Genomic DNA, 23,002 nt, shown 5'->3' on the forward strand with positions numbered 1-23,002 from the left:
TCTAAATTGTGCTCTTGTTTCTACTAGGGCAGCTTTATAATGTTTAACAGTTTGGAAAAATCATTATTTTAAACACATAATATATTTCTGAAGATTAATAATTCAAATTATATAGATCTCAAGTAGAACAAAGATAAACATATCTAACACTGTCACCAAATTTCCACTTTTCAAATTCTACACAAACCTTTCCTGATGACCTTATAAACATAAGGTATTGTATAAAATACTTTAGACAAAAAATGGAAAATACAAATTATAAAAATTATGTAACATCTTCTCATAGACATGTTATCCTGAAAACATACAAGTGAATCAAAAAAATTTTTTTTAAAGTTGTAATTTGTTATAAGTTCAACTTGAAAAACTTCAAATGAAAGTAAAGATCCTTTTTTCCTAAGAAGGAGGACACAAATTCTTCCACCCAGCACTCATGAACATTAAATATTCATAACCTCTCTTTTTTTTTTCCAGTTTCCAGACCAGAAGTGGGAAGTGGGAGATGAGGGTTGGGGGGCTGGGGGAGAGGGTCATGCCATAATCACTTCTATATCACCAATGCCAAAAGAAGGTCTAACTAAAAATAATATTCATTGAACCAATGAATAATTATTATTATTTTTATTTTTTCAATTTGGAAAGAGAAAGAGTGGTACTTCTATAAAAGAAAACATTAGTATCTCAGAGTATAATCTTACCCTGCTGGACACTGTGGCTCATCAATGCTGTCACATTCTTCTTCTGCCCAGCTTTTCTCCCCTAAAATATTTTCAAGAAGTACAGTGAGTTGAACACATTCAACAGAAACAATAGTCGTGATGTTTGTGAGACACATTAGGACACATTCCAAAAAAAAGAAAAATTAAGAGATACATAGATCATGTGGGGTGTGCTTCTCAGGGAATAGAACAAATAGAGAGTTATTCTATTTCAAAGTAAGAGTTAGTTGATATCAGGAATTAAAGAATGAATATATAATTGCAAGACTAAAACATATTGCTGTATTTGTGAGAACTTGAAGGCACCTTTTCCATTTTCAAATTGTCATTAATAATATTTTCAGCCAAAATTTATAACCCTACTTCTATCCACCCAACAGAATCTTCTGCCTTAGTTCCTCTCATACAGAGTCAAGTTCTGTCAAAGAATTTCAAAGAACCCTGCAACACCTAGGCAAGACATCAGCGTAACACCAGCTTACACAGAGTCTTAGACACTAACTTCTCTCAACATCAGGCAGACACTGTCCTCGTTTACGATGAAAGAACCTGTTACATCGTCAGCCAAGACTGTGAAGTGATTGTTCCACAAATACAGCATTAAATATGCAGCTAATATCAAAATAACCTGAGGGTGGAGCAGCAGCAGTGTATGACTATAGATAAGAAAGATTAGCCGTGTGTAGACAATCATGATTATTAGGCTGGGTGATGCAAACTTTATTACATATTCTCTCTATTCAGGTATATATGCTTGAAACTTTCTTTTAAAAAAATGCTTTAAGATATTTTTTCAGCCAATATGGTTTGTCAATAACTATGACTTTGGCTGTAAAAAACACACCCATGCCAACCCCCTCTGAGACCTAGGAAGATGTCAGCCTGTGTCTGAGCCTGGTGAGGTACAACCTCCTGACCTCGGCACACGGATCCGTGGTTGACACAACAGTCTCCCTTGTCCTTGCAGTCATCTGAACAGGAGCAGAGGCTTCGGGACAACCTTTTCTCACCACACCTGAATTTGCTGCAAGTCCATATCCGCTCTAGAAATAAATGTCAACATAACACATTTTATGGTCCAAATTCAACATGTCCAAAATGAACACAGAATTGTCTTCTAGAACGTGATCTATGAGAGATGATGGACCATTTCTTCATCCTCAGTGACTCATAGAACTTTTCACCACAGTGATCAATCTGAACCAACAGAAAATACGCAGGCAACAATTATCATTTCACTAAAAGCCAGAATCTCATCATTTTAAAATGTAAACGCTGAATGAGAAGCAAGTCCAAAAGAGAGGGAATATACACATTAATATACGTATGGCTGATCATTCTGCTGTAAGGTACAAACTAACAAAACTTGTTAAGCAACTATACTCCAATAAAAATTAATTAAGAAAATAAAATGTAAACAGACGTAACTTTTTTTATACAACTCCCATGTCAATCTTGGCTTATTCCACCACCAGTCATTGCCAGAGTTCTCCAAATTTCTCCAAATCTAGCTCACTATCATTTAAATGTTATTATTCATATATGGGCTTCCCTGGTGGTTCAGACAGTAAAGAATCTGCCTGCAATGCAGGAAACCTGGGTTTGATCCCTGGGTCAGGAAGATCCCCTGGAGAAGGGAATGGCAACCCACTCCAGTATTCTTGCCTGGAAAATTCCATGGACTGAGAAGCCTGGCAGGTTAAAGTCCATGGGGTCGCAAACAACTGGACATGACTGAGTGATGAATACTTCCACTTTCATTGGTAAAGAAGATCAAATCAAACTTTTCACAGTCTGATAGCTTTATTTTAAAGTTTAGGTGGATGTCTTAAGAACTCTCGCTTTAATAAGCCCATAACAGAAAGAGTCATATATTTTTAATCAGTCTTTTTGAACTTAGGTAAAATGTAAATTAGACCATATAGTCTGTCAGCAAACACCGAAATCAGCACAGTGCTGCCATCCATAAAATTTTTAACAAAGGCAAGATATGCAAATTTTGTTTGTGTCGGGAAATATAAAGGACAAATTTTTTAAAATCTCAAATGGGTTAGGTAAATCACATACCTAAAAGATGCAGAACTTTCCTTTGCTCTTTTACCCCATCTTTTCCCCTGCACATTCTTACCTGGTTCTATACATGTCTCCTGGTAATCTAGACAGCAGTTTCCAAGGTCAACACAAGCAACGTCACAGCGGCAGTTTCCAAATGTTCTCTCAAAACAGCGACCCTTGCAACTCTTAACTGAAAATATCGAATGAGTTAGATGTTTCTAATCATTACATAAATACAAAGCAAACAGCAACTAATGTACCCTAAGTTCGGTATTGAGTTGGTTTAAATACTCTTTTAGAAAACACAGATGGGATGGGCAAAAAGCTAACCAAGAATCTTTTCACAAATACCTATAGAAAGTGACACAGACAGGAGGCAGTAACCTTATGTATCAAGTTTGCAATTTTATCTCTTGCCATAGAAACAAAAGATAATTTTTTTCTTTTATATAGTATAACTAAGGAGCTAATGAAACTTAAATACATGTAGAATATTAAATAAGGGAAAAATAAGAAGAGCTTGTTCTGAATATTTTATGTACGGTTCTTTAAAAACTGATAATCTCTGAAAACTTCATGAAGACAAAGAGTACCTGACTTACGACACCCTCAGTCTGGTGTAAAGAAGTAATGTGTTTGTGCAGAACACGTTCTGCTGGACTCATCTCCCACCACACCTGATGTGTCCACTGCACCTTCAGATTCAGCCTGGCTCCCTCTGAGAAGCCTTCCCAAACTCCCCTGTCCAGATGCTTTTTCCAATTTTTAAAGTTTATACGAAACCTTATCCTCCCTTTCAGTCACTGAGTTTCATTTGTACCTAGATCATTTGGTTACTAACCCAGCTCAACCTGGACCACAAATTTCTTAGGAGCAAAGACCACATCTGGACGCTGCCCAGCACACTGTACCCTGGGAATCCAGCAAAAGCCGTGACTACAGTTGGTACTAGTGAGTTTTTGTTAAATGGACAAATGCCAGACGTGGAAGGAGAACACTTTGCATTGAAAACAACTTTACAAGACAAGAACAAACGGATGGACACCAAGACGGGAGGAGGGGTGAGGTGAATTGGGAGATTGGGATTGACATATATATACTATTGAACTACGAATAAAAGAGATAACTTATGAGAACCTACTGCACAGCTCAGGGAATGCTACTGAGTGCCAGGTGGTGACTCAGTGGAAAGGAAATCCAAGAAAGAGGGGAGTGTGTCGAGCTGACTCACTTTGTTGTGCAGGGGAAACTAATGCAGCCCTGCAAAGCAACTGCACTCTAATAACAACTAATCTGAACAATTCACACTGTGACTCTTTACTAGTTATCAGCAATGATCTAGATTTAATGACAAATAAATCAGGGTGGTAAGAAAAACAACCCACTTGTAGAATAATGGAAGTCCAAAAGAAAAAAAAAAGAGGAATAATCCTTGCTCATGGTTGTCATGGTCCCCTGACCCAAGAAGACACTGTCACAGAATTTAACTCTCATTTGATACCAGGAAATGAGGCAACTTTAAGGACATGAAATGACAATAATAATTTCTAGGGTCAAAAATACTAACTTTCCTGATCCAAGGGGGAAAACTATCATAATAATAGCTATTACTTACAGATCATCAGTATGCTTCCATTAACTTAAAAAATAATATGTATTTCACCTTGAGTTTAGATTAAAATTTGTGTTTTCAGTCACCCAGTTCTATTTTTATGTGCCAAACTAAACTCAAGGTGAATTACTTAGTGCTTAAAGGCTGCATAGGTGAACACTAAAATATGTAGCTTCTTAATTTTACTAAATGTTGATATGTTTGCTCTGAATTGTTGCTGACTAAATATGTAAAATTACTACATTTCATTCATTTTAAAAATAAATGACACCTTAACAATCACTATTTTTTTTAAAAAATGACTAATAGTACAATTATGGAATAGTTGAATAGAAGGATTTGTTCAGTTTTCAAAACTGAATTCCTTAGGAATTCATCAATGATTTAAAAGGAGTAAAAATAAAAAACTACTTCAAATCCAAAATAATGACTACTACAATGTACTGTAACTCAGTTTTATTATTTATAGTGATCTTTCCATGTTGGCATGATTACCAAACTTCATAAAAAGAAAAATATAAGTAACAGCTTAAAAATATCACTACTGTTTTGAAATGACTGCACTTCTAAAAGACTTACAAGCATGTAAGGATGTTTCCAGCTGCCCAGGCATGCTGTTTACCTAGTAACCTCAGGGCTGCTCCAGCACCTAACGCCTTAGAGAGTAAAAGTGGGAGTCCCTGGAGGAAGTCAGGGAGAGAGGCTCACAAAGCCCTGCATAAGAACCTGTCATCCATGTCTGCTTGTTTGTATCTTTTTTCTTTTTTGTTGTTTTGAGGTCTTTCACGTTTTTTTTTGGGGGGGGGTAGTCATAATCCTTCTTTGTTGTTTTGGGATGAAGTTTTGGAAGTAGATAGTATACAGCTAAAATAATAAAAGATCTTCAAGAAGAATGCTCAAACTAGCATCAAATGTGCAATATCTATAGAGTACTCACCTCTAGAGGTAGAAATGGCAACCCACTCTAGTATTCTTGCCAGGAAAATCCCACGGACAGAGGAGCCTGGTGGGCTACAGTCCATGGGATCGCCAAAGAGTTGGACACAACTGAGTATGCACACATATGCATGAAGTACTCAAGGAATGAGGACATAACTACTGTCTCAATCATATTCTCAAGAAGGCTATTACCCCCACCCGCGTGGGGCACATACATACACCCATGCACACGTGAATGAGTATACTACTTACTTTCTTTGGCACAGCTTGGTTTCAACCCAAATATACAACCAAGGATTGTTGTTAACACACAGACTGACAATACCTGTCAGGAGAAAAAAGAAAATGATGTCGTTTCAAAGCCCTTTTATTTCTTCAAATTTTTATTTCTTTGAATGCTTCCAAACATGTCAGTCCTGCTCTGTTTCCTGATCTGGGTGCTGGTCACACAATGTGTACACTGTGTAAAAACTGAAACTGCACATTTACGTTTCATGTACTTTTCTGTATGTATGTTCGACTTCAACCAAAGGACTGAAGATCTTACTTAAAGATTAGCAAACAAATCAATGCCCTCCTAGGTTAATGTAGTCAGAAATTTCCCAGTTGATGCAAGTGAATCCAGTCCAAAAACTTATAATTAAAGAAGAGGAAAGGGAAACCTAATAAGAGACTCAATTTTCTACTTTTTAGTCCATAAAAGGTAATATGATAACATCAGAGGCCTCTTTTAACAGTTTTGTTACACAAACCTAAACAGTATCCTCATGTGCCCTGTGACAGCTTGTGGGAATGAGCAACAGACAGGGTTGAAAGATTACAACCAAGACCCAAATGTTACCATAAACTAACTATGGATAGATTTGAGGCAGGTCGCTTTAACATTCCAGACGCCAATTTATTCTCTCATAAAATTAAAGGGCTGGACTCCCTGGATCCCTAAAAATCTTTCCAGTTCTAATATTTTGCCACCTTCTCATTCTCCAATACTCTGGACTTTGACATTTTAATATAAATGGTTACACCATATAACTCCCAAGAACAATGACAGAAGCTTGTGAGTTAGAAAAAAAAAAAAAAAGGAGCAGAAAAATCTACAAAATTGTCTTCAATATTTCTCAGTGGAATGGAGCTCCCGCGGCAGTTCTCTGGAATGTCACATTTCTGGACAATCCAGCAAAATCTGCACTGAGCACCAAGTACATGTAAAGATTACATCATGCACCAAAACAAAGTATAAGAGATACACCAGGGAGCTTTGCTGTTTTTGGGAAAAAGCAAAGTCACAAACGGCGCATATTTGGTTACAGAATTCTAGTGTTTAAAGAAGAAAGGCTAAGGTGTTTAGTGAGAAGGAGATCAGAAAAGCTTTCACCAAAGAAGCCTCTCAGCTGGGCTCTGAAAGGGAGACATGATGGTGTCACTGCCAGGCAGAGCTGATGGACGGGAAGAGAGGACAAGCAGAGGAAAGCCAGCATAAGGCAAGGCCTTCAGGATGGGATATGGGAGGCAGCAGATGAGGGATGAGCAGCCTCCTTTTGCAGGAACAAGAATTTGACAAGGGGAAGAGATGTAGTATAGGAAGGTGGTGTGGCATTTCCTGAAAACCAAAATGAAGAGAGAACAGAGCCAGGAGGAATGGGTGAATGGCCCTGGGTGGATGGTGGGTAAAGGCTTTTAAGTTTTCTGAACTCATTCCCTCAAATAATATATACTGCATCTTGACCATATGCTGGTCTGCAGACTAAGTACTGGGTACTTGGTAAAAAGGAGACATGACCTCTGTCCTCAGGATGCCTACTGTCAAGGGCCTGCAGAACTAAAGAGAAACAGAGTGGCAAGAAAACTAAGGAAGCAAGTCTGACTCATCTCAAAGGAAAATGAGGGGAAACGAAAGAAGAGTAAAAGAATAGCAGGCCTAAAATGCAACAGGGTCTAGGTCAGTTTTCTTTTTGGGAAATCAAAAACCTAAATGTATATATGTCCATTAAAATAAACAGCCATTCAGAAGAGCCTGAACAAACAAGTAAAGAACAGCAAGCAGAACAAGGTATCAAAAGAGAATACTAATAAGTTTTCTTAAGCCTTGATGGTATAAAGTGACACAAACTTATAGAAGGGTGATTCTAAAGGATCTATCAAAAGCAACAAAAACTCTCTTATTGTCAACTGTAAATATATAAGGAAATGAAAAAATAGTCAAACTAATCTGTATTTAGCATTCTGTAATAAAATCCCATGGACAGAAGAGCCTGGAGGGCTATAGTTCATGGGGTTGCAAAAGAGCCAGACATAGCTTGGCGACTAAACAATAACAACTTAAACCATGAAAATTAAAGTTTATTTCTTTGTAATAAACCTGTCTAGAATAGTTTGAACAATGCTGTATCTACATTTTACCTTAAAAATCATGAAGCTTGGAGGCATATAAGAAAAGTTGTTGGCATGTTTTGCCTCTATGTTAGAAGAATATTTACTTGGAGTTTCCTGCTTGTTTAGAGGATCTGAATTATTTCTTGGATATTTATTGAAACAAAATAGGTACAAAGAAATCACTCAATCTTTTTTTTTGTTCTCACAGATTCCCTCAAAAGGAAATGGCAACCCACTCCAGTACTCTTGCCTGGAAAATCCCATGGACAGAGGAGCCTGGTAGGCTACAGTCCGTGGGGTCGCAAAGAGTTGGACGTGACTGAGCGACTTCACTTCACTAACATAATGCATATTATTCTCCTTGTCAAGTACTCATCTAAATATGTGGCTATTGTGTGAAACCCTTTTGCTAAAGGCCAGAGATGCAAATGAAAGCAATTCCTATCCTGCCAGAGAAACAAAGCATGTGGACATTAAAATGAATGATTACAATAGAACTGGACGAGAGCTGCAGTAGAAATACGTAAAGAAGTGTTAACATGCTAACTGTATAGTGGAGAGAAGAAAAGGAGAGAATGGTTATAAAAAGACATCATGAAGAGAGAGCTGGATTTCCCCTTTAATCAACAAACAATGTCTGAGTGCCTGCAATATGCATGGGGTTTCAATTCTGTGGAGTACAAAATTAAAGCAAAAAAGAATTTGTGATGAAATCTCTAATCTGAGTTGATAATCTACTCAGGACAACAACTCTAGAATTTGTTGATGATAAAGATATGAGATGGTGAGAAGCAACCTAAGAATTAACGTAGGTAGTGCCAATGTGTCACCCATGCAAAGGTGCAGAAACTGTTTTTTAACTATACAGGCTAGTTGTGGCTCATCAACATGATGCCACAAAGTCCTGCAGCAAAACTAGACTGAACCAGCCAGCTCCAAGATGGCAGATAAAGTAGGATAAATGTCACCACTTTCCATGCCTTGATTTATCTCTGTGTTTCCATACCAACCCTTAAGAGCTGGACACTGGCCCTGACTCATCTCCATGTTTCAAAAGCACCTGGTGTTGGGCTGATGCTTTGAAGTTTTACTGAGAGACATATGTGCTTTGAGAGACACACAGTGGTCAACCGCCCTGAACTGGCCCTGACTTGACCACAGGATCTCGCATGTGCAGATGAAACCTGGAGATGTCCAAGAGTTACCTTTGCTTCATCACCATGCTTCATCCCTACCTGGGGGAAGAGGGGGATTTGTACTCTGCTAGGCACAACTGGTGCCATGTGCAAAGGGGCAGGGAGGACGTGTATGCCCCTGCTGCCCCAGACGTCTCCACCCCTTCCTAGAGTCCTGATGTCCTGTCTGCCTCCTGACCCTTAAAATTCCCTTACTCCCCTCCCTTCGGGGAGAACGTACCTTGGGAGCATGAACACCCCTTCTCCATTCTCTGGTCATTGAGTAAAAGCCTGACTTGCTGCACCAAACTCAGATTCGTTATTAGCAGCACACACCTGAGTGGGAAAGAACTCCTTGAGCAATCGGGGGTTGGGGGGAGCTCTGGTTCAGCTAGGGCCCCAACAGAGGGGCCTGGTGTCTAACTCAGGAACAGATCTATGCAACGGTGCTTTGTGCAATGCCAGGGAAGGAAATCATACCGGTTTGGGAAAGAGGAAACAATGATGGCAGTAAGCCATCACTTGTACAGAACAGTAGTAACCATCCCTTCGGTGATACTTACTATGTGCTAGGCACTATTCTATGAGTTTTATATCAAATCATTTAATCCTTACAGTAACACTGAGACACAGATGATTGTTTACTGAGTTTAAAGAAATAGCTACAGAGAGGTTAGCAACTTGCCAAGGATCACAGTTCGTAAGTGACAGGGGCGAGATTCGAACTTAAGCGGTCAGGTTGTGAAGGGAGTGGGCAGTCGGTGGTGGGGGGAGGGCCAGTGGAGTGGCTGAAAGGTGGCCTTCGGGGCAGTCACTGAGAAGCTGTTGAGGCATCTGAACATGGAAGGAACATGACTGAATTTATAAATTCTAGAAAGATCTTCTGGCGACACTGTGGAAGTCTGCGATGTCACTCTTGTGCCTGCTTTCTCTCAGGAGACGCTCTGTCCTCCGGTCCCTTCCTCACTCCCAGTTACTGCAGCCTGACCGTGCTCTGAGAGATCTGTTTATCTGTCTGCCTCTGACTGGACTGTGAGCTCCAGGGAGGCATGGATTTATTTACTCATCTTGGTATTTTCCAGGCCAAGCACAGGGCCGAACACACAGGCGTTCAGTAACTGCTGACCTGAAAAATCAGTACACTAATTAAACACAACTTGGAGGAAAACTATAAACCTCCCCCCTTCTCTTCATGTGAATTGACAAAGTCAATAAGTTCGTTAAGTGCCTTTGTGTCTGCTTTATATATAGGGCACCTATAATGAATAAAGGCAGAAAGCAATTTTTTTAAGGAGATGGAAGATGGCTGGATTTGGTATTCAAATGTGACAGACTCCCCCTCCAACTTGAAGATGAATTAATTATCTGACCATATTACCTATCAGTCTTCTGACCTTTGACCAAAGCTGCATACTTCTGGAAACCACTCTGAAAGAACTCAGACCAAGACACTGCTGGAGTCTTCAGGGGATCTCCTTTCCTAGAGGACGAGGATTAGATCTTAATGCAAAAAGTCTGGTGCCAAGAAATATCCACTGGAGACTCAAAGATATGACAGGCCCAAAGATAATGTCTTGTTCTTATAGAACTCTGGAGTGTTACAAAGTTCAGTACAAAAGTTAGAACAACTGCTTGAGTGGATGGAGGAGCTTTCTAAAGACAAAGTTCTAACTCTTATACAGCCTCTTACACACAGCATCATTTCAGTTACATTTGACCTCAATGAAGATTCCCCCAAATGGCAGTGAGATCTTATATATAACAGGTCAGATGAAAATGGGGAAAGAAGACAATAACCCTGGGCAAGCACATCACTTAGAGGCAAGCCTCACACCCGACCTCTCGTGAAACCTAAAGCTCTGAAGAAGCTGACATCTGCCTGGCAGAAAGGGGTTCGGTTTCAAAATGGCAAGGGCTCAAAGCTTCCACAACAAACCCATATACATTTAGGATCAGTATACTGGAGAACCCAGAAGCTAGCATGGATATTAGTGATCCAGAGTAAAGTTTACCTCATTCTGGCATTTTAGGGATCTTCAGCATAACAGGAAGCTCCTCCCTGCCGACTTACTCTAAGTAAACTCTAATCAACAAATTCTGCCTCCATTCAACCTACCTAATCCCTCAATGCTAAACATCAATGAACCACCATAATTCACCCATCATTTGAGGTAAACTTAGAATACAAAATGAACAAAAAGAAAAGATCTAAGATAAACAACAAAGGAAAAAAAGGAAGAGGAAAAAAATATTTAAAACAAACCCATTAACAATAGTATTGTTAATGGCATTTAAGAAGATATGAACAAATCCTGAAATCAAAAGGTCCTAATATCAAGCATCCAGAATAATCAATCGAAGGCTCATACTTAATTACATCACTGTAAAATACCAGGACACTAACAATAAAAAGATCCTAAAGTAAAAGGCCATGCCAACTTCATAAAATAAGCAGTAAAGATGTGTAAGATCAGAGTTAGTTAGAACTAACTCTGGATAGAGTTAATGGAGGATAGAACTAATGGAGAGGTCTGGACCTAGAAAGATCTGTGTAAGTTTATTGATTTCTAGTTCAATCTCTTCATGGGTTACAGAATTATTTAGATTTTCTAATTTTTCTTGACTCAGTTTTGATAAGGTGCCTTTTTTTCTTGGAATTTTTCATTTCATCTACATTTTCAAATATATTGATATAAATGATTTACAATAACAAACTGTTATCTTTTCAGTATCTGTAGCATTGGATTTGTGTTTTTTTCATTCCTGATATAATTTGTGCTTCCCTTTTTTTTGCTTAAGCAGGTTCACTAGGGGTAATATTACTTTTTCAAAGAAATTGTCTTTTACTTTGTCAGTCTCTTTACTAAGTTTATTTTTTTATTTTACTGACTTCTGGTCTTATCCTTATTTTTTTTCTTCCATATCCCAGGTCTAATTTTCTGGGTTTTCCTTTTTTTATATATTAGTGGATTTTCTTTTACAAAGTTGTTGATATGGATGTTTAGGTTATAGCTTTTTAGACTTCCTTCTCTTTTAATATAACTTTTATTCTAACTTTTAAACCCCTAAGACCTTGTTATTTTATAAGTTCATTCAGGCATACCCAAATATTTACAACTTTATGCATTTTAATACATTTTTTTCCTTTACACCTTTTATCTGGGAAATCAGTTACCTTCTGCTTAAAAAAATCTTTTAAAATTTTCCTGATGGCAGAGCCTCTCAGTAATTTTTGCATAAACATGTCTTTATTTTGTTCTGATTCTTAAAAGATATTTCTGGACGGGTATACAATTCTAGCCTGGCAACTGTTTTCTTTTTGTACAGTGAAGATCTCATCTCTTTGTACTATTTCATGCTTTTAATCATTGCTATTGAGAGTTCAGTTGCCTGTCACACTGGAAAAAATGCGATAATTTTCTTCTATACCTTCAGTGATTTTAATTTTTACCATTATATTCTGCCATGTTATTCTTTTTATTTTTTATTTTTTGTATATAGCTCTTTTAAGGATTAGGTCTTTCATTAGTTTGAGAAAATTATCATTTCTTCAAATAGTGTCCAAAATGAAAGGAAAATGGATAATACTATCAGAAATCAATAAACCTACAAAGTTTTTTAAACAACCAAATAAAATTTCTAGGACTAAAATGAAAAATAAAATGAACAAAATTAAGGGATTAGGCTTCACATTAGAAGAGAGAAAGAGTGGTGGAAGACAGAATTTGTGAGCTGAAAGGTAGTTCAGAAGACATTAACTAGTATGTATCACAAAGAGAGATCACAAGAAATTCTTCTCCTAATTCAATTCCCTATTATTTCTCCCATATTTTCTCTAACAAATGGTCAAGAATTTTATAATCCGCGTTTGATAACATCATCATCTGAAGTTGTTGCTCGTCGTCTTCTGCTGTGTGACGTTTCTGCTGGTTTTTGCTCCCTGTGTGCGCTTGATCATTTCTAAATGTATTCTGTTCACTTAGGCTAAAAATTTCCAGGATTCTTTGAAGCCTAGGATGAAGGTGTTTCCCTCAAGAAAGCATTTATGTTTGCTTCTGCCAAAAACATCGGAGAATCATCAAGTTTGAGATCATCTTCACAACTTAAGGTGGATAAAGTGAGATTAAGTGAAGTGAAAGTCGCTCAGTCATGTTCAACTCTTTGTGACCCCACGGACTATACAGTCCGTGGAATTCTCCAGGCCAGAATACTGGAGTGGGTAGCTGTTCCCTTCTCAAGGGGATCTTCCCAACCCAGGGATCAAACCCGGGTCGCCCTCAATGCAGGCACATTCTTCACCAGCTGAACCACCAGGGAAGCCCAAGTGAGATTACTTGTATGTATCTTTACATATGGGAAATATACCACAAATTACACAATAGCTATGGTCCTTCAGAGGATATTCTAACTTTAATACAACATAATATATTTATAATATAATACACAGCATAAAAGATATATAAGCAGTCAGAATTTCTTTTTTTTTAATATTGTGAAGTTTTTTTTTGTTTTTTTTTTTTCATTTATTTTTATTAGTTGGAGGCTAATTACTTCACAACATTTCAGTGGGTTTTGTCATACATTGACATGAATCAGCCATGGAGTTACATGTATTCCCCATCCCGGTACCCCCTCCCACCTCCTCTCCACCCAATTCCTCTGGGTCTTCCCAGTGCACCAGGCCCGAGCGCTTGTCTCATGTATCCCACCTAGGCTGGTGATCTGTTTCACTATAGATAATATACATGCTGTTCTTTCGAAACATCCCACCCTCGCCTTCTCCCACAGAGTCCAAAAGTCTGTTCTGTACATCTGTGTCTCTTTTTCTGTTTTGCATATAGGGTTATCATTACCATCTTTCTAAATTCCATATATATGTGTTAGTATGCTGTAATGTTCTTTCAGAATTTCTTTATAAAATTAAGTTTATGACTTCAAATTTGTATTTCAATTTCTGATAGCTTCCAAAAACATATCTTTTTTATCTCTCTCTGACCCATGTTCAACCTAATCAAAATCAATTTAAGAAATATTAGTGTCTGCCAGTACTATACAAGGGAACATCTCATATGATACCTGTATTAAACTGAATGTCCTTTACCCTCACCATTATGCCAGCTTTGGCAATTATGGAAACAATGACAGTATTTATTCTCTCATTGACAAGTCTCAATCAGAAGTCACGGAAGTCATTATCACAATATCTATCAGCTTATGACTAGCATAGGCTGAAGATTACAATGACAGAGAAGAGGTGGTAAAATAAAAGTATAACGGAGACTCATTTTATGACGTTTCAAGCAATAACATGTAATTTTGTAAACTATAATACACACACACACACAAATGACAGCAAAACCCCAAATATATCTTGGTGATCAAGGCGACCAAACCACTGCTTCTAAGAATAACCAGGACAAATCAGAAGGCTAATGAGAGTATAACAGAAAAGAACACCATGGTAGGCTCCTTTGACTCTGCACACATCCTTACAGGTGCGGTAACCACCTGCTCAAGCCCAGAACGTGGATAGGATATGTCATTACCTTCTCAAACTCAGCTGCTGAAGCACAATAAGACCTCTGTTTGAGTTACAAGCAATCTAAGATCACCAGCCATAGCACTCCCCTCAGAGAGATTCTTACTTTTATGGACAGAAAGAATCTCTGCTCTGTGGATATCAGCAGTTTCCACAAACACAGAAGGGAAAATATTGCCTTTAAAATGAGAGACGCTAAGATAGGAGTTCACAAAAACAAGCTTCAATGACATATCACAGAGACTTTTGGTTGACTTTCCAAGAATCTACCATCAACGCACTTTTTTTTTTTTTTACAATAATGATTAATAGAATTGCTGGATGTATACCATGATTCCCAACAGCACTCACTTCTAATTTATTCAGAAATATTACCATGAAATCTGGTACATTTCTTAAAATACCAACTACTTTTCATATTTAGTGAATAAGGGAAATCAGTAGCATTCTGAGTATAACAGATTTTACCAAAGTGAATTCCAGTCACGAGTAAAAAGAAATAATATTCACATTAAAAAACTACACACTCTTCTTTGGGATTCTTTTTTCTCATACCCCTTTAAAAAAGAATAAAGAAAAAATAAAGTCAGAAGGTATAGATATTTAATTAAATATTAAATTAATATTTAAATATTTATGTAATATTTATATTATTATGAAATACTGACTCTTAATGGCTCCCCCATCCATGTTTACTCTGAGCTTTTAACTGTTTTCCTAAGTTAGAAAGAAAGATAATAGCAGACAGATATGTTTTAACATTCAGATATGACACTATATACTAGAAAGAGAAGATGATACCCACAATCTGTTAGGAGTTACTGATAATAGAAAGCACACTTCAAAACAATTATTTTTGAATGAGCACAGCACACACTTGGTTTCACTCGTCTCTTGGGCAGATAAAAATGTGACAGTCTTGTCTAAACTATAATAGTCTAAAAAGGGGTTTTACACCTTTGATATTTAAGCAAATTTAATCATTTTCCTAATTTTTAACAAATTATGCCTGTAAAATAAGCATTTGAAGAAATGTTTCAAGGAAAGTTCAAATCAGTAGCCCACAAGAGCTAGTCATGATAATTGAAAAAAAATTTTTTTAGGAGAACATGTTAAGATGAACTATCAAATGAGAATCCTAGCTTAAGAAAACAGAAACAAGGTTAGAATGTTACCATACCGTAAACTGTAGGGAAATTATTTTTAAAACTCTATCCATTTTCAATTAAACATATAACTATAACGAAGCTGCAGCCCTAATCTCAAAGAGATCAATAACTCTCATGCCTTTATATCCAAATGAAGCTGTGTATTACTTTGGGAGTTTTGTGACATTGAGAAAATCACATCATCGACAGTCCCTTTATTGGTTTGGATTGGATATTTTCTATGCTCCCTAATAAATATATAGTATCTATGAGTCTACTTTCCCCTGACATTTGATCTTATCTTTACTTGGATCACCCCAACCCCATCCCGTACCCTCCTCTCTTATGGACTGCTACTCCAAATCCATACATATATTAAGATTTCTTCCTGAATGCAGACCATTGGGATAAACTCCTAGGCCTGTCATGAGAAGTACCTGAAACAGCAGCCCTGAAGGCTTACTTTCCCAGGTGAAGCAGAAGACGAGCCAGACACACCTGAGCCATATTCTTCATATTGGAAATTTTTCCTGGGACCCTGAAAGGTCTCCAGAGAACTGATTTATCTAGGCTGGTAATTCTCCTTTCCTATCATGTTCACTGATTTCTTTCCCCAGTTTTATTAACAAATAATTGACATATATCACTATATATGTTTCAGCCATACAGTATGATGGTTTGATTGACATACACAATGAAATGATTACCACAATAGGCTCAGCTAACATCCATTCTTTCATAAAGATACAATAAAAAGAAAAACATGATCATTTATTTTTGTTTCCAAAAGTACCAAACACTTTCAAAGGAAAATAACATCCCTTAATTTTTAAACTTCTGCCTGAGTGAGCAAATCACTTCTCCCAGATTTCAGGGATAGTTTTCACAGACTATTTCCCTCTGAAGTTAAAGGTCAAAGCGTAAAATGTCCATTTGGTGTATAAAGTAACTCTCAGCAGAGATTCAGCTTTGATGGCCAGCTTCTCTCCATGACTGCTACACCCTCACTGAATCCTGAGACACACCTAATCAAGAAGATGAGTAACAGGAAACACCTCAACACAAGGCAGGATCCTCTTAAAAACCTGGCAGGTAACCAGAGTTTCTATTTACACATAAAAGTGGGCAATGCCCACATGGAATCACAAAATTATTAAATATCAACACTGATTTTGGTCTATGGCTTATTTAACTGTCTTCTGCTTTCAATATTGAAAAATACACTTTTGTGGCCTCTCTTTAATCTTCAAAATTACTGTAGCTTCTTAAGTAGTGGCTTCCCTGATAGCTCAGCTGGTAAAGAATCCGCTTGCAATGCAGGAGACCCCAGTTCGATTCTTGGGTCAGGACGATCTGCTGGAGAAGGGACAGGCTACCCATCCAGTATTCTTGGGCTTCCCTTGTGGTTCAACTAGTAAAGAATCCACCTGCTATGCAGGAGTCCTGGGTTTGATCCCTGGGTTGGGAAGATCCCTGGAGAAGGGAAAGGCTACCCACTCCAGTATTCTGGCCTGGAGAATTCCATGGACTATACATTCCATGGGGTCGCAAAGAGTCAGACGCCACTAAACGACTGAACTGACTGACTGACTGACTCCTGCAATTCCAAATCTCTTAATTTATCTGATAGAAAGTTTCACATTAGCAGATACGGATATGCATAGATATTTATTTACTGTAGCATTATTTGTAATAGCAAAGATATGCAAATAACATAAATTTCTGTTAATAAACAATTGAGTTAATATAAGTACATTAGCTGAAACTTCAATACTTTGGCCACCTCATGTGAAGAACTGACTCATTTGAAAAGACCCTGATGCTGGGTAAGATTGAAGGCAGGAGGAGAAGGGGACGACAGAGGATGAGACGGTTGGATGGCATCACCGACTTGATGGACAGGAGTTTGAGCAAGCTCCAGGAGTTGGTGATGGACAGGGAAGCCTGATGTGCTGCAGTCCATGGGGTCAGAAGAGTCGGACACAACTGAGAAACTGAACTGAACTGAAATCCAAACAGTATAAAACCCTATCCAATTACTTTAAAATTATGTAAATTTATTTCTGAAATACTTACTCTTAAAGCCATCAGCCCCAATGCAAGCATTCTACTCTGAGATTATCATGCGGTAAACCCAGACTATCTCAACAGAGACCAGTTGGGAGGTTCTGAAACTACCTGAAGTGGGAGACAGATGCCTGGCCAACATCAAGGAGCTCCATTCCTTACTGTTGCAACTGACAGCAAATGCATGCCTATGAGCCACACCAGCCAAGCCAAGCCTTTCCTGAATCCTTGACCCATCAAAAACCATGAGGTGCTTTTGAGTCTATTAGAGCTGATGACCAGATGCTGAACAGAGACAAATTTATCAAAGTTGGTAGTACTAACCAATATGGTTTCCTGACCATATGAAGGAACATGCTTGCTTTTCTTCCTCCCAGATTTTATGCCTAAATTCCCACAATAAAATGGTCAGTGAAGGAATCTAAGAGCTGACTCTGCCAAAAGTACACAACTGGCCAGCTTCATTCAGAAGCAATGACCTGGGTCTTCATCACTTCACAGAGGAAGAGAAATGTCTAAAAACTACTCCACAGAGTGATAAGATGTGAGTAGTGTGACGTATACTTTTCTTCCTTCGGTAAATGCACACAGAGCTCAGGTATACACATTTACACAAGTCCACTTCTAAGTTTCAGGTGAAGAAGTGGACTCATTGGTTATATTCACTAGTTTTAGAGTATCAAGAGACTAGTAAACACTTAGGGGGAAAAAATAGGACGAGAGGAGCCTAAAACTCTGAGAATCTTGTACCAGAAAGTAAGGGAAGGCTCCATAATACATACACACAAACACACAATCACTGGCTGTGACAAAAGGTATAAACTTCCATTTCTAAAATAAGTAATAAGTGCTGGAAAAGTACAGTATCATGACCATAACTGATAATACTAAAATGTATATTTGAAAGTTGCTAAGAGAGTCAATCCTGAAAATTCTCATCACAAGAAAAAGAACTGTAACTATGTGTGATGAAGTTACAGACTTTTAGACTCATTTTTATTTTTTTTTTAATTTTATTTATTTTTTTTATATGAATACATAAGGGTTTATTTTTTTTTCATTTATTTTTATTAGTTGGGAGGCTAATTACTTTACATCATTACAGTAGTTTTTGTTATACATTGAAATGAATTAGCCATGGATTTACATGTATTCACCATCCAGATCCCCTCTTCCACCTCCCTCTCCACCCGATCCCTCTGGGTCTTCCCAGTGCACCAGGCCCGAGCACTTGTCTCATGCATCCAACCCGGGCTGGTGATCTGTTTCACCCTAGATAATACACATGTTTTGATGCTGTTCTTTCGAAACATCCCACCCTCGCCTTCTCTAGACTCATTTTTAGCACCAGAAAGTAAGGCAGTATTAAAGACACACACACACAACCATGTGGGTGTGTCAAAGCGACACAGAAGCCAGCTCTCAAAGGCCAAAGCTGGAACAATTTGAGCAAAAATATAAACACTGTATTATTAGGTTACGATACAAAGTATAAACTAAACACTAAGGAGTTCATACTGATGCAAATAAATGATTGAATAGATAAATATGTGGTGAAGAAAAAGCAAATCTCCAGTACAGAAGAATTCCAAACAATTTATGCAAATACTCCACCCTGAGAGTGAAATCTAACTCTACTCTGTAAGTGTGGGCTGGACACAGTGACTTCCTTCCAAAGGGTACAAAATGGAAAGGCACAAGAGAGTATTTTTGAGGTGGGAACCTCATAGACACTACCTCAGCCAGGTAATCAAAGTTAACATCATCAACGATGAGGTCATATTAATAGCACAGAATCTTGATATGATGTGTTGAGAATGACACTTCACCCCTGTGGTCTGCCTCCCCAAAGCACATAATCCCAGTCTCATCATGAGATAAACATCAGACATTCCACAAAATACACAACTAGTTCTCCTTGAAACTGTCCAGGTCATCAAAAACAAAGAAAGTCTGAGAAGCCTAGCCAAAAGGAACCCAACTAGACATAACATCAAAACATAACCTGGTATTCCTGGATAGGACACCGAAACGACAAACAAGGACATCACAAAAAAACTAAGGACATATGAACAAAGTTTGTACTTTAGTTAACAGGACCGTATCCACATTAGTTCAGTAATTGTGACAAATGTACTATACTAATATAAGATGTTAAAGACAGGGAAACTGGTGTGTGACATATGAAAACTCTGTACTAGCTTTGCAACTTTTCAGTAAATCCAAAAGTATTCTAAAAATAAAAAGTTTATTGAAAAAAGAAATAGGCAAGAATCTATATTATTCCACTACAAAATTTCCACTACTTAAAAACGTTGGTTTATTTTCCTTTACTTCTTAAAAAAATGCACATATATATACATTCATTTTTACACATGCATGTATATATATGCATATGTTATATATACACACACACACAAATGTATATATTTACATACTTGAGAAATTATTCTATATATATTTTTTTCAATTAAAAAATTACTTTATATACAATTTTGTTTCTTTTCACATGTAATACTATTTGACAAGCACTTCTTATTTTATCAATAAATCTTTAAAGTATATATATTTTTAACAGAGTGATAGGTTGGGACATGGAAATATTTAAACAATAAATGATATTGTTAAATGAGAAAGCTGGACTTACACTTCATGTGATTTCAGTACCATATGATTAACAAAAATAAACCATGTGCAGACATGGTTTCGTATCTGCCCCAACAGTAGCGGGCACTGCAATAAGCTGCCTGGATTCCCCTTCAAAAAAGAAGGAATTACTCCTCCGGGTGCTGGGGGCGCCACCGGACAAGAACTGTCCCAGCTAAAGAGAGCATTTACCCAAGGCCACACCCCTGGCCCAGGAAAGACTGCGCCCTCTTCAAAAGCTCTAAGGGTTCAGGCCAGGAAGAACGGCCTCCGTGGAGAGACCGCATCCCAGCTCACCTCACCTTCCCACAGTCCCTTCCCTTCCCCAGGAGCTGATCTCAAGAGCGAAGCCGATGAAACCCCTGGCGTGCCAGCCTCCATCTCTGAGTCTGTTTCTGAGAGACCCAAACTCCGACGCTGCCTTTTTCCTGTGCTTCTACCCCAGAGAAAGGACCTCTTAACTAATTACATTAGCGGGGCTCCCTGACGCCAGCATCACCCCAGGGAAACCCCGCAGAAGATGTGGGGTGGGGGGAGAGGGGATGGCTGGAAATACAGTCAGCATACATCTTCCCTGTTCTCCTTGCCTCAGACAGGACCCCTCGGCAGAGGCTTCATCTCTCCAGGGTTCCAGCTTCTCTCCTGGCTGCCAGCTCCACGTTTCTTCAGATTTTCCCTTTGTCTTTCCTGACTTCAAGGTAGTATAAGCTTCCTTCTGTTACTCTTCCATGGGTCGCCTCATTGCCACACCATCCCACTCAGCGTTCAGTTTTTCCAACATTTGACTTTCAGCTCTTCCAACACCTCTGTAACTGGTTTCTTATACTAAATTCTCTAGATTCAATTACCAGGAATGGATTTTATTTTTCTAATTGGACCCTGGCTGCATAGCAAATAATTAGACATCAGTTACACACATACACACACCCCAAGGCATAAATGAAGTTACAGTTAATACAGGCAAAGAACTTTCCATTTTGAGAGTTCACTTGTTTTTAATTCTCAGTCTCCTAGATGCAGAACATATTTTAATTAGATCTTGCTTCAGCTGGATTCAAGGAGGTGGGGGAAAGCATTGTCAAAATAATCCTGAAAATGATTTGTTTCTTTAGAACCTACAATCAAGAAAGACATGAGTCACTAAATAAAAGTAGTATTAAGTGATTTTAGTGTTGTTAAGTTCATGAGACAGGAAAGAGAGCAAACTCGCTTATTAATGCTACAGGACAGCCCCTCCCGCCCTCAGGCAGAGGATGGAACAGACGGGCCAAGGTGAAGTGCTGTGGGCTTTACACAAATGACACTGCTTTTCTTGCCTCGGCAGGTACCTGCCTATTCAGGTGGTGGGTCAGAGACAAACCAAAAAAAAAGCAGACAGAACATCATGTTCAGTTTATGTGATTTATTTCTAGTTTTTTTTTTTTTTCAGAACTATTTTTTGGAACATAATGACTAGCATTCCTGCATTTATTCTTGAAAAATGAGCAGTGGAAACAGACAACAAAAAGATAACTTCCAGAAGATTTTTGGTCATTCCTCCTGAAGACAGAGAATGGGATTAACAGGGAGCTTAAAAATGACCCCTTACTTTCTATAAAGACCCAATAAAATCACAATAACACTCTATCACAATTACACTCAATCACAATGACAGTGACAAATTAAAGACAGAACTTAAAATATGATAATGTATACATAGGTTTATAATTTAGGAGGCAACCATAATTTCAGAAAGGTCACCTTTTAATATGTATATCCTGGCTTAAGTCAACTCAATTACACACATTCATTGGATAAGGAGTCTTAAAATTATACTTGTAAGAACATTCACAACTTACCCCTCTTAAGCAATTAATTTTGTTCTAACAACCATTTCTTCAGCAAAGAACATTTGTTCTATGTACATTTTCATTATTACTTCCTGGGAAAAGACCATAAAAGTGAAAAAAAAAAAAAACCCTCTTATGATATTACAATCGTCAGCATTATGCACAGTTTTTTAAGATGATAAAATGTTCCCTTTGTCTGTGCTGACCTTCAGGGTGGCGCCTGCACATCACTGCCAGCACTTGAAAAGTGGCCAGTGTGATGAGGAACTGAATTATTTTTTTATGCTATTTAACTTTAATTTGTGCAAATTTTAACTTGCATAGCCACAAGTAAAACTTAAAAATCCAGTAGGAAAGAGAAAGTAAATAGTTATGAAATAGCCAAGTAAAAAAAGATAGTGCTTTCTACATGCAACCCTCTCTCTTTGATTTGTTCCTGCCACTAAAGCTAAAATGACCTTTCCAAAAGGTAAGTGAAACTTTGTTACTATGAGCAAAAATAGAAACAAAACGAAACAGAAAAAAACATTTTGGTGATTCCCAATTGCTCTTAAAAGCAAAATTCCAAAGCCCTGAGATGGTTTGCAAGGCCCTGCCTGGACCTGGCCCCTGACTACCCTTCCTGTCTCTACCCACCACGTATCTTTCTGCCCACCAGCAACCTGGTCAGCTCCCGATTCTGGGTCACACCACATCCTTGCTACCCCAGGCCCTCTGTACATGCTGCCGCTGCCCCTCAGAATCCTTTGCCGTTTGCCCATCACTTCCTCCTGGACACCTTCTTACATCTCTCCAACTAAACTGACCCCCTCTCACTATCTCTTCTCACAGGCCTTTATATTCTAGGCAGCACCAGTCACAGGTGTGGTGAGAAACAGTCCTGGGGGATTCTTCAGTAAA

The 23,002-nt window shown here is 38.1% G+C and overlaps 1 protein-coding gene across 1 annotated transcript in view; it reads right to left on the reverse strand.

Moving 5' to 3' along the window:
- Positions 1-23,002, reverse strand: part of ENPP1 (ectonucleotide pyrophosphatase/phosphodiesterase 1) — a 72,942-nt gene that overhangs the window by 33,939 nt on the left and 16,001 nt on the right. Inside the window, exons 2-5 of the mRNA XM_020882482.2 lie at positions 5,578-5,650; positions 2,848-2,964; positions 1,637-1,762; positions 699-759 (exon numbers count right to left, since the gene is read on the reverse strand). Coding sequence (XP_020738141.2) covers positions 699-759; positions 1,637-1,762; positions 2,848-2,964; positions 5,578-5,650 — 377 coding nt within the window. The remainder of the gene's footprint in view (positions 1-698; positions 760-1,636; positions 1,763-2,847; positions 2,965-5,577; positions 5,651-23,002) is intronic.

The sequence above is a fragment of the Odocoileus virginianus genome, chromosome 34, assembly GCF_023699985.2.
Source record: "Odocoileus virginianus isolate 20LAN1187 ecotype Illinois chromosome 34, Ovbor_1.2, whole genome shotgun sequence".
NCBI lineage: Eukaryota > Metazoa > Chordata > Mammalia > Artiodactyla > Cervidae > Odocoileus > Odocoileus virginianus.